The sequence below is a fragment of the Etheostoma cragini genome, chromosome 11 (assembly GCF_013103735.1).
Source record: "Etheostoma cragini isolate CJK2018 chromosome 11, CSU_Ecrag_1.0, whole genome shotgun sequence".
Taxonomy (NCBI): domain Eukaryota; kingdom Metazoa; phylum Chordata; class Actinopteri; order Perciformes; family Percidae; genus Etheostoma; species Etheostoma cragini.
The window spans coordinates 24,112,505-24,128,224 of NC_048417.1; the positions used below are offsets into that span (position 1 = coordinate 24,112,505).

General features: G+C 40.5%; 1 protein-coding gene and 1 long non-coding RNA gene across 5 annotated transcripts in view; one reads left to right on the forward strand and one right to left on the reverse strand.

Moving 5' to 3' along the window:
- Positions 1-15,720, forward strand: part of col18a1a (collagen type XVIII alpha 1 chain a) — a 94,732-nt gene that overhangs the window by 74,418 nt on the left and 4,594 nt on the right. For all 4 annotated transcript variants that reach the window (XM_034884856.1, XM_034884854.1, XM_034884852.1 and 1 more), the window contains 13 exons: positions 1,196-1,255; positions 1,365-1,442; positions 1,890-1,925; positions 2,064-2,117; positions 2,280-2,351; positions 3,365-3,442; positions 3,658-3,688; positions 4,050-4,094; positions 5,587-5,621; positions 5,703-5,834; positions 10,744-10,888; positions 11,056-11,120; positions 11,346-11,474. In XM_034884856.1, the coding sequence (XP_034740747.1) occupies positions 1,196-1,255; positions 1,365-1,442; positions 1,890-1,925; positions 2,064-2,117; positions 2,280-2,351; positions 3,365-3,442; positions 3,658-3,688; positions 4,050-4,094; positions 5,587-5,621; positions 5,703-5,834; positions 10,744-10,888; positions 11,056-11,120; positions 11,346-11,474 (960 nt within the window). The remainder of the gene's footprint in view (positions 1-1,195; positions 1,256-1,364; positions 1,443-1,889; positions 1,926-2,063; positions 2,118-2,279; positions 2,352-3,364; positions 3,443-3,657; positions 3,689-4,049; positions 4,095-5,586; positions 5,622-5,702; positions 5,835-10,743; positions 10,889-11,055; positions 11,121-11,345; positions 11,475-15,720) is intronic.
- LOC117952524 overlaps positions 15,287-15,720 on the reverse strand; it is a 5,159-nt gene continuing 4,725 nt past the window's right edge. The window contains exon 3 of the long non-coding RNA XR_004658436.1: positions 15,287-15,518. This is a non-coding gene — a long non-coding RNA (uncharacterized LOC117952524). The remainder of the gene's footprint in view (positions 15,519-15,720) is intronic.

Genomic DNA, 15,720 nt, shown 5'->3' on the forward strand with positions numbered 1-15,720 from the left:
TATTATTATTATTATTATTATTATTATTATTGTAAACACTTTCCATAAAAAAGCCCAAAACCAACAATGTGTCAATGCGCCTCGCAGTACCTTCCCTCAGTTGGCAATCAGCCTTAAAACCATTCACTTAGTCCTACCATAGACGCAAATCTTTCAAAAAAAAAGGGTCACAATTCTAAATGCATTATTAAAAAGGTAAATTAAAGGCCCTGAAAACCTATTTTCTTAATCGGGTTCATGCTATAAATGGTGGGGTACTACGCAAATACAGAATTTTCTGCCAAAGTTGTTTATTTGACATGAGCTGACATAAGCTTTTTGTCTAGCGGTTTTCACCAGTTTGAAGTGGGTGTTTGCTCAAAAAAAGTGACGTCATATATTTTAGTGATCCAATCAGGATTTAACTTCATGTTGCCAGTCTGGTTTTTGCAGTTGATGAAACGGATTAGTTCTGTTTTTGAGTGTTAAACTCTCAAAAAAGAATAAATAAACATGTTTTTTACTCTCGTTGTTGCACATTTAGTAAGGACCATTTAATGTAATAAAGAATGTTGTAGTTTCCACAGCTAAAGTCAATTATAATGTTCAAAATGATGTCCTTGATAGTTGGGCAGTGTAGTTTTTAGAGGTTACTCAAACAGGTGATTTTGATTGATTTTGGAGCTCTGTGGCACAGAGGAAGTACCAGGCCATCAGGCTTCTACACTAACAGTGCATCAATTCCTTGTTGGTTTTCGTCTTTTAATTTAATTACAGGTTCAAATTTTGTGTGCTGAATTTTTGCTATGGGTGGAGACCCTTTTTGTCACAGGAATAAACTGAAAGCGAACTGCTATAAGGACAGAAGAAGAGACTTCTTTACACTCTTTTCTTTCAAATTCCTAGAATGCCTCCAGATAATTTAACAGTAAAATGCATCCACAAAAGTAACCGAGCACCAAATGCTGTGCTGAACTACATTTGCAAGCAGATGCCATGTTGGCACTGCATCTACTCAAAGAAGCATCCCATCCACTTATTTCAACAGTCAATATCTAAACAGTGGTCCACTCAGCAATTTACAAGCAGAGTGGACCACTGTTTAGATATTGACTGAAGAAATTTGACTAATTGAACATCTTGAGTCAATCTGGGGAACAGTTACCTTCCTGATGCCAGAAGACTGTTGAGAAATCATCTCATCTTTATCCTGCAGGGTCCTATTGGACCAAAGGGTGACCGAGGAGACGCCGGCCTCCCGGGCTACGGAGTGAAGGTAAAGTCTCGCTAATTTGTTTGGTCAGCTATTCATTTAGCCACTCATCATCATTAGGACACGGCCGTAATGAAGCCTGTATTGTCTGGTTGCGCTGCATTGTGCTCAGGGTGAGAAAGGTGAACCAGGCTTAATAATCGGACCGGACGGAAATCTTCTCCACCTGGAAGGGCTGACGGGTCTGAAGGTGAGTCCCACTGCATCTGACTCTGTGTATTTACTGCATGTCTCGTTTCATCTCTCTCGCTCTCACATAGTAAAGCAAACAAGCAATTTTATTGTTTTAATTACTTTGGATTTCTATTGCTTTAGTATTTTGACTTCTGTGTGTTGGAACAGTTATTGTCTTCATTATTTTTATGATTTTTTGGATTTTATATTATGATTGAAACAGTTTGTTTTATTTATCTTGGTTTGCATTAGTCTCTAAATCCATTTAGCTTTTATTATTCCTTTTGCGTTTTGTTATGTTTGAAAGGTGCTATATAAATAAAGGTTGATAGAAATACAAACACATAAATGCCTGTCTCCTTATACCATAAATGTCGCTACTCTTCATGTGTAAATGTGTTGCCTGTGACACGGTGGCGTTTGTGTTGTTGAAACTAATATGCGTCCTTATTGCTGTCTATAGGGAGACAGAGGACCTCCAGGACCTGTTGGCCTCACTGTAAGTGCTTGAGAATTTCTAACAAAGACATCCACACTAATGTACCAACATTGTTGTAGACTAAAAATGTTTTTTTCTTTTCTCCACTTGATTCTTCGGTCAGCTCATTGTCTTTTATTTCATGATTTATTGTGGTAGGGACCGTATGGGCCTCCTGGATTAAAGGGTGAAATTGGAATGCCCGGAAGACCTGTAAGTACCCCTTGCTTGGTGTCTCACAGCACATTGATATATTTTCATATACCAAGTACCACATATTCTTTTGCTGACCTATTGTATACCACTGTGGTTACATTTTAATCCCTTCCTTTTTTCCCAAGTGCATGGAAATAATCAATGACTTTCTATCCTAAGGGTCGCCCCGGTGTAAATGGGTACAAGGGTGAGAAAGGGGAGGCGGGAGTTGGATCTGGCTACAACTACCCAGTAAGTTTCCATATTTTTATTTATTATTACCAATGTCTTAGAAAGAAGGCAGATTTTAATACAGTTTGACAATCCCCAAGCCATGCCAGAGTGTAACGAAGCCCCAGCCTTGCATTGAGCATCAATGGCTTGTTGGGGCGGCTGTGGCTCAGTGGTAGAGCGGTTGCCTGCCAGTCGGAAGGTTGGTGGTTCGATCCCCGCCCCTGCAGTCATTGTCAAAGTGTCCTTGGGCAAGACATTGAACCCCGAGTTGCCCCCGGTGCTACGCATCGGAGTGTGAATGTTTATCTGATGAGCAGGTGGCACCTTGTACGGCAGCCCCGGCCACAGTGTTTGAATGGTGAATGTTTCCTGTAGATGTAAAAGCACTTTGAGCAGTTGTTAAGACTGGAAAAGCGTTATATAAATACAGCACATTTACATTTATTGGCTAGCTTGTACGGACCCTCATTATCGGTGTTACTATTCACATATTTTTTAGCCTTTGCTACGTCAGAACTTGTATTGCTGACATTCACCTCACATGGCTGATCAGCTGTCTTCTCAGATATTACCATGCATTTTTTTTGTCTCCGGACAGCCTGGAACACGGCCAATTACCAATTGCCCCGATTTGAGCCATTTTTCTCTCGTAGATGGTTAGACGGCCAATGCAACCTGTTTGATTTCCTGCTGGCAAACTTGACGAGTTCTACTCTGTTTCCTGGCAGATTACATGGATGCGTAGCCTTCCTGTTGATAGAAACGTGCCTAGTTCACATTTCTTTTTTGAGACACTTTAGAAGTTGGCTAAAAATAGCTTGACAGTTAAAAGATTTTTTTTTTAAAGTCAAACAAAGTGACGTTAACCTCACTGCTAGCAATCAATGCATCACAATATGTCAAAAATACCAAAATACTGTCTGTAAGAGATTTGATGTTATGTCAGTAATTGTACCACTACCTAATGGGAATCCTTCAGTATCTAAACACCAAATGGCAAGAAAGAGTGAATTCCAACGTTTTTCCATCAGGGTCCAGTCCCTGGCCCACCAGGACCACCGGGACCACCCGGACCCCCCGGGCCGGCCGTTCCTTTCGATCGCTTCAACGTGAGTACACAAGATCCCAAACTTTGTACCTTGAACTAGATCTTGGACATTTATACGTACCAGTTGATGTTATTGGTTGTGGTGTCTGGCAGCTAAACCATATCATATTTAAAGCAGTAACTGCATGACTTGGCACAAACAAAGACAAATCCTGTTCTCCGTGGTTGCTGGTGCTGTGTTTTTCCTTATTAAGCATTGTTTCTTTCTGTTCATAGCGCTATGATGACATTTCAAGGAACTACCCAGGTATGACCTCCATCATACACTGTTTGTTGTTTTAGCACCAATACATACTACTGTGAGACAGAGAATGGAAGTTAAGTTGAAGTGCCAGCCAATGAAGGGAGATTTATGAAGGGTTTAAAGTGTCTGCAGAGATAAACAGTTTTATCCTAACTTGAGTTTGATCCAGCTGCCTCAGCCTGAAGGGGATATACACTCTATTGTCAAGAGATTGAGCTGTCAAGTCTGACTAGATATGAAGAATTAATTGATAAACCAGACATCATTATCTATGACACAGGGCGCTAAAAGTTTTGCCATGTCAGATACACCTGTGGGATATTGTGTTTGACTCACTGATGTTAAAAATGATATTTTGTTGTAGCAACTAAAGGAGAAAAAGGAGAGCAGGGTAACCGAGGACTTCCAGGTAAATCCCTGTTTGTGTTTAATATACATACTGTACTATCATTGCAAACACATCCACCAGAGCATGCGAGTGTAATGGAGCGGTGAGAATTTCCACTCCTCGCAGACAGGGCAATTAGTTTCCCCCGCTTGATATAGCTCCAAAAAAAGAAGAAAACCTAGCATTGTGTTGTTCACATAAATAACACTCTTCATGCCTTTGAGCCTGGCCAGCAAAAAGTCCCTCGGATGACAGGCGGCATGGTGAGGGAGGGAGGGCAGACAGGCAGCGCCATTTATCTGCGCGAGACAGGCTCGGGCCCGCTTTGAACGGTGTAATCAATTGGCGGCCCGGAAGCAACCGCCGAGTGGCCCAGCCCGTTATCCGCCAAACTAGCAACACGTAAACAATACAGTGTGTCCTGTGAAGGTAGTAGCCTACTGTCACAATGTCTTTCTCAACACTGAAATGTAAAATTGACAATGAAAACTGTCAGTGTGACCCTGGCTGGACTGACAAATGTTTATTTTAACGCCACATCCAAACGGCAAACCGATGTGTTCAATTTGTAATGAGTGCGTTGCAGTACTCAAAGATTACAATCTGCGGAGGCACCACCTTGAGAAACACCAGACTTTCCGCACCAATTTCCCTGAGGGAGTTTATTTGCATTGTGGATGAGGTGATAAATGACGATAAAATTAAAACAAGCGTGGCATCTGCTTTAAAAACAACCCCCCATCAGATACTTCTAACAGTTGTAGAGTTGAAATTCTTGCTGCAGATGTGTAAACGCTTTTAGGAGACCTGAAGAAAGCTGATCCTTTGTCTATAGCAGTAGAGGAGTCCAAAGACAAAACTGATACTGCTCAGTTGTGCATATATGTCCACTATTTTGACGGCAGATGCTTCCGTGAGGAGCTACTTGGCCTACTGCCGTTAGAAGGACACACAACTGGCGATATAGTCTTTGGGAGAGTTTCTGCTTTTTTTTTTACAGACAATGGTCTGGATATGAAGCGTGTGTGCATGCTGGTGACAGATGGGGCTCCATCCATGACAGGGAAAGTGAATGGTTTGGCAGCACGTTGGTCCACTGTTGCACCTCAGTTGATCTCCTTACACTGCATTGTGTATCAGGCGGTGTTATGCGCAAAACTAAGCGGCGCGCTCAAAACGACAATGGACAACGGGATGGCTACAATTAATTTTATTCTCTCCACATCAAGCCTCCAACACCCCTTATTCTGCATGCTGCTGTCAGACATATCTGCTGAAATGACTGGCCCAGATAACCTTCTTGGTTTGAAAATCTGGCCCAACTGAATTTGTAATTGAATAGCCCTGGTGTAAGCGGTTACGGTGTAAAATTGGAGCGGGGGAAATAAGGCGTGGCTCCAACAATTTCAAAAACATGCTCTGCGCTCCATCCGTAAAATACCTGCACTGCAGGACTGCAATAAAGTGAATTATGAGTACTTGATCACTATAAAAACCTTTTTTTTCCCCCCAGGAACGGCCTCTAATTTTGATATTTACACATTCAAGGTAAACTTACCTTGTTATTACACCACCAGTCAGTTTCCTTAGTGTGCTAGATTCCTGTACTTCATAAAGTGTTTCCAACAGAATGAACTGAAGGGGGAGCGTGGAGACTCAGGTGTGAAGGGAGAAAAGGGAGAGCCTGGTGGTGGATATTATGACCCACGTTTTGGAGGAGTGCAAGGCCCACCAGGGCCTCCTGGCAAACCAGGCCTACAGGTGAGTAAAATGTCTGTTGGATACATTCAATATTTATTTGTAGGGCCTATTTACGGCCAAGATCCTATTTTGTTGGAAAACTTGTGGTTTGACCAGTATAATAGGGGTGTCAATCAAATGTTTTATTACGATATATCGATTCTTAGGACGAAGAATACAATATTGACTGATATCATAAAGTCTGCCACGATACAATGCATATTCTATTAAATTCAAGGGCCCGCAACCGATACAAGACATGAGCCATTTTAACACAATCCCTTACATTTATATCAACTCACAAAAAGCTAAAATACAATTTGACAATACAGTGCGGAAAATAAGTATTTGAACACCCTATTTTGCCAGTTCTCCCACTTAAGAATCATGGAGGGGTCTGAAATTGTCATCGTAGGTGCATGTCCACTGTGAGAGAAATTATCTAAAAAAAAAAAAAAAAAATCCAGAAATCACATTGTATGATTTTTTTAACTATTTATTTGTATGATAGAGCTGCATATAAGTATTTGAACACCTGTCTATCAGCTAGAACTCAGACCCACAAAGACCTGTTAGTCTGCCTTCAAAATGTCCACCTCCACTCCATTTATTATCCTAAATTAGATGCACCTGTTTGAGGTCGTTAGCTGCATAAAGACACCTGTCCACCCCATACAATCAGTAAGAATCCAACTACTAACATGGCCAAGACCATAGAGCTGTTCAAAGTCACTAGAGACTAAACTGTACACCTCCACAAGGCTGGAAAGGGCTACAGGGAAATTGACAAGCAGCCTGGTGAAAAAAGGTCCACTGTTTGAGCAATCATTAGAAAATTGAAGAAGCTAAACGTGACTGTCAATCTCCCTTGGACTGGGTCTCCATGCGACATCTCACCTCGTGGGGTCTCAATGAGCCTAAAAAAGGTGAGAAATCAGCCCAGAACTAGACGGGAGGAGCTAGTCAATGTCCTGAAAAGAGCTGGGACCACCGTTTCCAAGGTTACTATTGGTAATACACTAAGACGTCATGGTTTGAAATCATGCATGGCACGGAAGGTTCCCCTGCTTAAACCAGCACATGTCAAGGCCCGTCTTAAGTTTGCCAATGACCATTTGGATGATCCATAGGAGTCATGGGAGAAAGTCAAGTGGGCAGATGAGACCAAAATATAACTTTTTGGTCATAATTCCACTAACTGTGTTTGGAGAAAGAAGAATGATGAGTACCATCCCAAGAACACCATCCCTACTGTGAAGCATGGGGGTGGTAGCGTCATGCTTTGGGGTTGTTTTTCTGCACATGGGACAGGGTGACTGCACTGTATTAAGGAGAGGAAGACCGGGGCCATGTATTGCAAGATTTTGGGGAACAACCTCCTTCCCTCAGTTAGAGCATTGAAGATGGGTCGAGGCTGGGTCTTCCAACATGACAATGACCCGAAGCACACAGCCAGGATAACCAAGGTGTGGCTCTGTAAGAAGCATATCAAGGTTCTGGGGTGGCCTAGCCAGTCTCCAGACCTAAACCCCATAGAGAATCTTTGGAGGGAGCTCAAACTCTGTGTTTCTCAGCGACAGCCCAGAAACCTGATCCAAAGTAGGAGAACATGCAAAATAGTAGGGTGTTCAAATACTTATTTTCCTCACTCTATCATTACTAAGCTTTAAAAGAAATTAGCATTTTTAATGGAAAGAATAACTATGGAGTGAGAATTTCATAATAAAGGCGCATCTGAAAGACGACGATTTAAACAGTGGCTTACACACGTTTAAGAACCCATGCTAAAGTTGACTAGCAAAAAAGGAATAAAAAACATCTTGAAATTGATTGTAAGCCTTAATTTGAAAAAATAAAAAAAAATCCCACCTTTAAGGACACCAGTTTTCTTTGTGAATGAATAATGTATTGAAAATAAATAAATGTTCTTCCTTAAAATACGGGGGGCATAAGTAAGTACACCCCTATATCACATTTTACTCATTAAAGGTCAGTTATTTCTTGGATACAGGATACTACGCATCCTGACAAAGTTCCCTTGGCCTTTGGAATTAAAATAGCCCCCCCATCATCACATACCCTTCACCATACATGAAGATTGGCATGGTGTTATTTCAGTTAGCCAGCTGGTTTTATTTGCATTGAGAGATGGTCTCATGGAAAGTTCCCCATGTCAAGGATAGATTTTTCCCAATTCTTTTAATGAAGGCATTAAAATCAATTTCCAAAAGATGTTTTTTCTAGTCCTCTTTGTAGTCAACTTTAGCATGGGTGTGTAAACTTACGCAAGCCACTATATATACAGTAGGGCTCAAAAGTTTGGTCACCCCAGGTAAAAATGTGTATAAATGTGCATAAAGAAGCCAAGAAAAGATGGAAAAAATCTCCAAAAGGCATCAAATGATTGATTAGACATTCATATAATATGTCACAAAAATTAGATTTTTATTTTCATCATTTACACTTTCAAAATAACAGAAAAAGCTGGAAAGCGGAGACCTGACAGCGTTAAGGATTCTTCTCAATCATCATCTGGAAAGACCAGGTGATGTCAATCAAAGTTTTGAATGCCCAGACTCATCTGACCGTGCCCCAACAATAGGCACCATGGCTTCTTCTAAGCAGTTGTCAAGAAAACTTAAACTGAAAATAGTTGATGCCCTTAAAGCAGGAGAAGGCTATAAGAAGATAGCGGGGGTTTTCAGATGCCAATATCCTCTGTTCGGAATGTAATTAAGAGGTTAGAATAGAACTTTTTGGCCGCAATGAGCAAAGGTACGTTTGGAGAAGAAAGGGCACATAATTAAATGAAAAGAATGTCTGTCCAACTGTTAAGCATGGGGGGGTGATCTATCATGCTGTGGGGTTGTATTGCAGCCAGTGGCACAGGGAACATTTCACGAGTAGAAGGAAAAATGGATTAAATAAGATTGCAGCAAATTTTGGACGCTAACTTGATGCCATCTGTGAAAAAGCTGAAGCTAAAGAGAGGATGGCTACACACCTCAAAATCCACGGTGTATTATATCAAGAGGCGTAAACTGAGGGTTTTGCCATGGCCTTCACAATCTCCTGACCTCAACATAATGAAAATCATGGATAGACCTTGAAAGAGCAGTGCGTGACAGACAGCCCAGAAATCTCAAAGAATAAAAGACTTTTGTAAAGAAGAATGGGCAAAGATACCTCAAACAAGAATTGAAAGACTCTTGGCTGGCAACAAGAAGTGTTTCGAAGCTGTGATACTTTCCAAAGGGGGCAGTACAAGGTATTATCTCTGCAGGGTGCCCAAAACTTTCGCAGACGCTTTTTTTGTTTTGTTATTTTGAAAGTGTAAATGATGAAAATAAAATCTTTTTTTGACATATTAGACATATGTCTAACCTTTTTGTTGATTTTTCCATCTTTTCTTGGCTTCTATATAAACATTAATACAAACTTATACCTGGAGTGCCTAAACTTTCAAGCCCCACTGTACAGTTGTGTTAAAAATAATGGCAGTCCAACAACACTAACCTCAAAAATTATATTTTTTGTAGAAGTGATATTTCTACATGACAAATAATTTAATAGTAAGTGTTATAGAGTCATAGAAAACCAACAGACCCAACAGTCATGGCATGCATGAGTGCTGCTCATTCTGTGTAACTGAATCTGTAATTGAAAGGGGCATGTTCAAAATAATAGCAGTGTTGTGTTCAATTAGTGAGGAGATTGATTCTGTGAAGAAGCAGGTGTCAGTTATGGCCCATATTTAAGGAAGAAAAGAAGCAGATGTTGTGCATGCTGGTTATAGTGCATTTCACACTAAAATACTGAGCAAAGTGGGCCATTCCAGACATGGCTCTGAGGAACAGGGGACTTTGATTAAAAAGTTGATTGGAGAGAGAAAAACATATAAAGAACTGCAGAAAAGTATAGGTTGCTCAGACAAAATGATTTCAAATACCTTTAAATGGCCTCCAAAGCCTGAATGCCGTGGGGGGAAAAAACAGTCAACTACCATTCAAATGGATTGAAAAATAGACAAAATGGAAAAGGTTCAACCAATGATCAGCTCCAGGAAAATTGAAGAAGACTTAAAATTAACTATGAGTACTGTTAGGATCAGAAGAAGGCTGTGTGAAGCAAAGATATCAGCTAGAAGCCCTTTGAAGTTGGTCTTTCAACAAGACAATGACCCAAAACACACCAGTAAGCGAGCAAAGTCTTGGTTCCAGATGAACCAGATTGATGTTATGGAGCGGCCAGCCCAATCCCCAGACCTCAATCCCATAGGACACTTGTGGGGTGACATCATAAATGCTGTTTCTGAGGCAGAACCCAGTAATGCAGAGGACTTGTGGAATGTAGTTCAATGGTCCTGGGCTGGAATACCTGTTCACAGGTGACTCCATGCAACACAGATGTGAAGCAGTTCTCAGAAATGATGGTTATGTAACTAAATATTAGTGCAGTGATTAAAAGTACGGAAAACCTTTGAGAGATTTTTTAGTTCATATAGTAAATGTTTAGGTTGTGAAGAAAAATGCAAATACTGCTATCTTTTTGAACAGCCAAATATTCCTTTTTTCTTCACTTTCTGTGAAGGTACAACACAAACTTGACCAATTTTGGTCATGTTTTGATTTGGAATTGAATGTGCAGTGTTCCCAATGCATTGGTATTATCGAATTAAGATATTGTAAGGTTTTTGAGCCTTATTCACCTTTTTAAGTGTGTGTGTGTGTGTGTGTGTGTGTGTGTGTAAATATATGTATGTGTGTGTGTATATATATATATATATATATATATATATATATATATATATATATGATCATTGAAGACTGAATTGATATGTTGGTCCAGTTGACTTATCAGTACACCAATAAAGCACATGAGCCGGTATTACACAAAAGTTGGATGAACTTTTTTTTCTCTGTCGTGTTAGGGCCCAAAGGGAGAATCCATAACAGGCCCTCCTGGACCCCAGGGGCCACCAGGGTCACCAGGGATTGGTTATGATGGGCGTCCAGGTCCTCCAGGACCACCCGGACCTCCAGGATCACTTCCCGGGGGATATAGGCCCAATCAATGTGAGCGGCTGTTTTAATATTCTGGATATTTCTAAAATATACATTCTTACTAGTGTTGGGGTGACCTCAAGCTACTTTCTGCACTTTACACGCTGGCTACTGAAGGCAGACTGTTCTCTAGCCTGAAATACGGAAAATCATTGACAAGCTTTTCTTTTCATTTGAAGCTGTCAGTGTTCCTGGACCTCCCGGTCCTCCTGGTGCACCTGGAATACCAGGTCACTCCTCTGGGGTAAGCGCCATGGCGGCATTTTAAATTTATACTTCCAATTATGCATTTGTTGTTAGGTTGGCATCAATAATGACTTCTTTGCGTCTGGAACTGTTGCTAACTCATCAATTTCTGAATTGCTTTGGGCCAATTACAACTTTTTGTTTAAAGAGGAATTTGCAGACATTTCTTAATTTTATTTCTGTTCAACAGAAGCTGAACCCCAAGTACATTTGTTTTCCACAGGTTACTGTTTTGAGGTCCTACGACACGATGATAGCTACAGCCAGACGGCAGGCGGAGGGCAGCCTCATCTACATCATAGACAAAGCTGACCTGTATTTGAGAGTACAAGATGGACTGCGCCAAGTGATGGTACAGTGATCTACTTCGAGCCAAGAAAATGAAATGCCTTTAATTGTATTAGATAATTAGAATTCAAAACATGTATTTAAATCAGATATATGATACAATTAGACTTTAAAGCCGTTGTGGATTTTTGACCACTAGGAGGCAAAACAAATCAAAAGAAGCCACTTCCATAGCTCCAGTTTATAAAACATTCTATCAACCATTACATTACATGTCACTTAGCTGACGCTTTTATCCAAAGCCACTTTCAATTAAGTGCTTCCAACCGTTAAAGGTGCTCTCAGGATTCTGAACAGCGATGCCCGCACTGCACTTGTTACTGTAAGGCTACAATAAAACCTAAAAGTAAATAAGAAGCCTATCAAGACTTACTCACATACACATGTAGGAAGCAATATATTTCAATCTGATCTGTCTGGCAGTCCACTCTCGTCCACCGTGCTGTTTACACAAACATAGCTGTACCCTACGCTAAATAGAACATTTTGACAAACAAGCTAAAACAAAAGCTGTCGGTTTGTAGTCTTACTGTATTTCTTAGTTTGCCACAAATTCTTGTAAACTTAACTGCTGGCTAAACTAACCTTCCTCTCTTCTGGAGCATCTATGGATGTATTATAAGACCAAAACAAACCAATGTGGCTACTTAATATGCACGTGAAGGATGCCATCGTTATGTTCACGTCTTCATTCTTGATGATGCTACTGGCCGGCCTCCGGCCCTCTGCAAAATGTAATTGATGCCCACTGACCTAGCACTATGTAAATTTGAACAATCAGAAATACTTAATTGATCCCTGAAAGGAAATTCTGTGTTACAGTTGCAAGAGGATATAAATATGAGAAAGGAAATATAAGGAGTGTGGACATGTACGGTATTTACATAGTTAAGGAGTTGTAATGGTGAACAGTAATAGTGAATAAATAGTAGCAGCAGAGTATTGCACAAAACGGGTAATATTGTCCAGTATCAACCTCACTAAGAGGCTGTGTGTCAGACACTTAGAGGGAAGAGTTATAAAGTTTGATGGCCACAGGCAGGAATGGCTCCTGCCTGTGTTGCATTTTGGGGGAATAAGTCTTGCACTATAAGTGCTCCTGTGTACGAGAGTATAAGAATAATGTGGTATTAAGCCTAGGCCCAATGTGTTAGGATTGACATTGATTAAAATGTTATGGTATATACACTCACTGACCACAATATTAGGAGTGCCAGCTTTAACATGAAAAAGGATGAGAAATATGTTATTACAATTCTATACAGGGTAATACAATACAGGAGGTGATATGGGAGTTGAAAAGCCACTTTGTGACCTTTTATATTATGCTAAGAATAATTGTGCCATAATGACTCCATTTTATTTAGATACCTTTGGCCTTTCCATGACCCCTTCTAATCTTGTAGATAATACAAATGTTCAATATCCTGGCTACAACTCATTTGGCTAGTCAACAAAATAAGTTTAAAGTCATTTTTGTCAGTTATACAGTACTCTGGCGAGTTTGGGTCTTTTGGCTTTGCAGGGCAGATTAGCTTTAAATAAGCAAAATCACAATAGCCATATGTAAGAGCAGCATCAAGTTATTTTTTTAATTCTTTTCTCATCTAAGGTGCAGTAGGAACAGATGTGTTTTAGCCTTTGGTGGAAGACGCGTAGGCTTCTAGCCATCAATCTACTATTCATGTTCAAAATAATCTCTTTGAAATGCACCTTATTCTCTACCGCACTGTTTTTTTTTAAAATGTGGATATTTATACTTTTTCCCAACTCTATGTATCTAGTATCTAGATATTTATATTCAGTTTTTTTAAGACTTGGTATATTTATCACTCAACATGCTCTGCACACCCATGTAAGCATTTATATATTTTCATTCACTTAACTAATATCTCAACTCTTCCCACAGTGTTTTTAGTTGTTTCTGTGCTGTATTTTTTTTAAGCTGTGAACTTTGCATGTAATTTCGTACTAAAGTGTACTGTGATATAACAAAGAAATCCCGCTCCACCATTTAGGAGCCAGGACTTAGTTGAGTGATTAGTTTTTCCTCACTGTGAGGGAGAAGCAATCAGGTTGGCTGATGCAGCACCGAGTTGACCACGGTCAAACCCTATACTCCGGGGCTGATCCATTCATGGCCCTGTATGCAAGTACTAGTGTCTTGAAGCGGATGCGGGCAGCAACTGGTGACCAGTGAAGAGAGCGGAGGAGCGGTGTAGTGTGAGAACTTGGGGAGGTTGAAGACAAGTCGAGCTGCTGCGTTCTGAATAAGCTGCATGGGCCGGATGGCACATGCCAAGGGGAAGTTGCATCAGTCTAGACGCAAGATGACTTGAGCGTGAACCAGAAGCCGAGCCGCCTTCTGCATTAGGCGTATACTTCAGATGTTATGCAGCATGTAGCTACACGATCGGGTATATGAAGCAATGAAGGAGAGTTGGTCATCGAGTGTCACGCCCAGGTTCCTAGCAATCTAGGAGGTTAGAGAAGATGGGTAAAAAGTTTGTTGGGGTTGGAGAAAAAGAATTCAATTTTGGATTGATAAAAAGAGCTTTTTATGCAGGAATAGAGGCGGAGGAGGAAAGAAGAGACCGACAGGTAAACAGATCGTCTGGGTGTTTAGATTTCCGCCGTTTCCTTTCCGCTGCCCGTACCGATCTTACAGCACGCACATAGTCAGATAACCACGGAGCTGTAAGAGAGTCAGATGGAGGTCGGGTAGATAAAGTAGATAAAGCCATAGAGCCAATGGATGTTGAGGCGAACAGGTATATACGGTCGTGAGCTCGGGAGAAAGGAAAAAACGGTCTGAGGTTCGGAGCGGAATAGTGAGGTTTGACGTAGAGCAGATTCTGGTGAAAAAGAGACGTAGGTGGTTACCAGCTTTGTGAGTGGGAGGGGGAAGGCATGAGTGAGAGGGTAAAAAAAGAGAGAAGGTATAAGAAGAAGTCGCCCAGAAGTACCAGTGGGGGGCCAGTTTGAAAGGACATCCAGCTCCTCCAAAATGTCTCCCAGAGGACGTAGTAGGCAGTAGGCCTGCACAATATTGGAAAAATCTTATATTGCGATTTGAAAAAAGGAAAAAGTCATTTTTTAAAAAATGACATAAATAGCTCAGTTTGGAAATAATAAATCATTCTCAACTACCGCAGTGATTTTGTACGGGAGTGCATCTACATAAATAGGAGATAAGAATAAGAATAAGATAAAAATGAAAAAGGATCTTTTCTAATGTGACCCATTATTTTAACTTTAATGCTTTACTAACACCAAAGCAAGTAAGCACTGTGACTAACGTTACTCCACTGAGTGGTTTTGGAGAGGGATATTAGGTGGAAATACACTGGTTGACTAGCATGTTGCTTCCTCTAAATGTCAGGTTGTGGTCGACTAGCGGGGCCAGCTCGTTACTTTGATAAATGGATCAGACCTGCATGTCCCGCGCAGTAGCAACAAACTGTGTATCCAAGAACAATTAAATCAGTGGAAATTACGTTAGATCAGACATAGACTTCTGTAGTAGATTAGTGTTACGTTTCCAGTGTCGCGGCTCGAAACCATTAGTTGGGACGAACATAACCCTTGTTTCTTTAGGCTAACTGTATTAGCTTTAGCCTAGCTGGGAGCAGCTAGCAGCATTCCAAGGGGGGAAATGGCCGGGAGACGTTGTGATTATGTTGCATTAATCAGGTGATAATAACCCCAATTGTGGCAGATGAGTGCTTGACCCGTGACCCTTCAGTGCTGTTGTCCCTAACAACTGTCAATCCAACCAGACCCTCCCACTCAGCTAATGCACTTATACAAAAAACAATTTAACTTTGTCTTAGTGACACCATTATCTGAATTATACAGATTCTGACGTTTGAGAAAATGTAGCATATTTTGTGCCTGTTGTAACAATGTCTACTAGCATTTTGACTTCAGATTTGAATATATGCAGCTTTTTTTGCTTTCCACATGAGGTCCAAAGAAAGGAATCCAAATTAAGCCAAAAGTAACAGTTTTATTTTTTCCAAGTACTTAAATACACACGTGATGCTTTCTTTCTTGCTAAGTGCAATATGCAGCACTAAGTATGGATTTTATGTGTTTTGTTGAATATATTTTTTTAATGCTTAATGCTCAAAATGCACTTGTATTCAACTATAACTTACCTTCACTCATATACTAAGTATACAGTGGGTACGGAAAGTATTCAGACCCCTTTAAATTTTTCACTCTTTGTTTCATTGCAGCCATTTTCC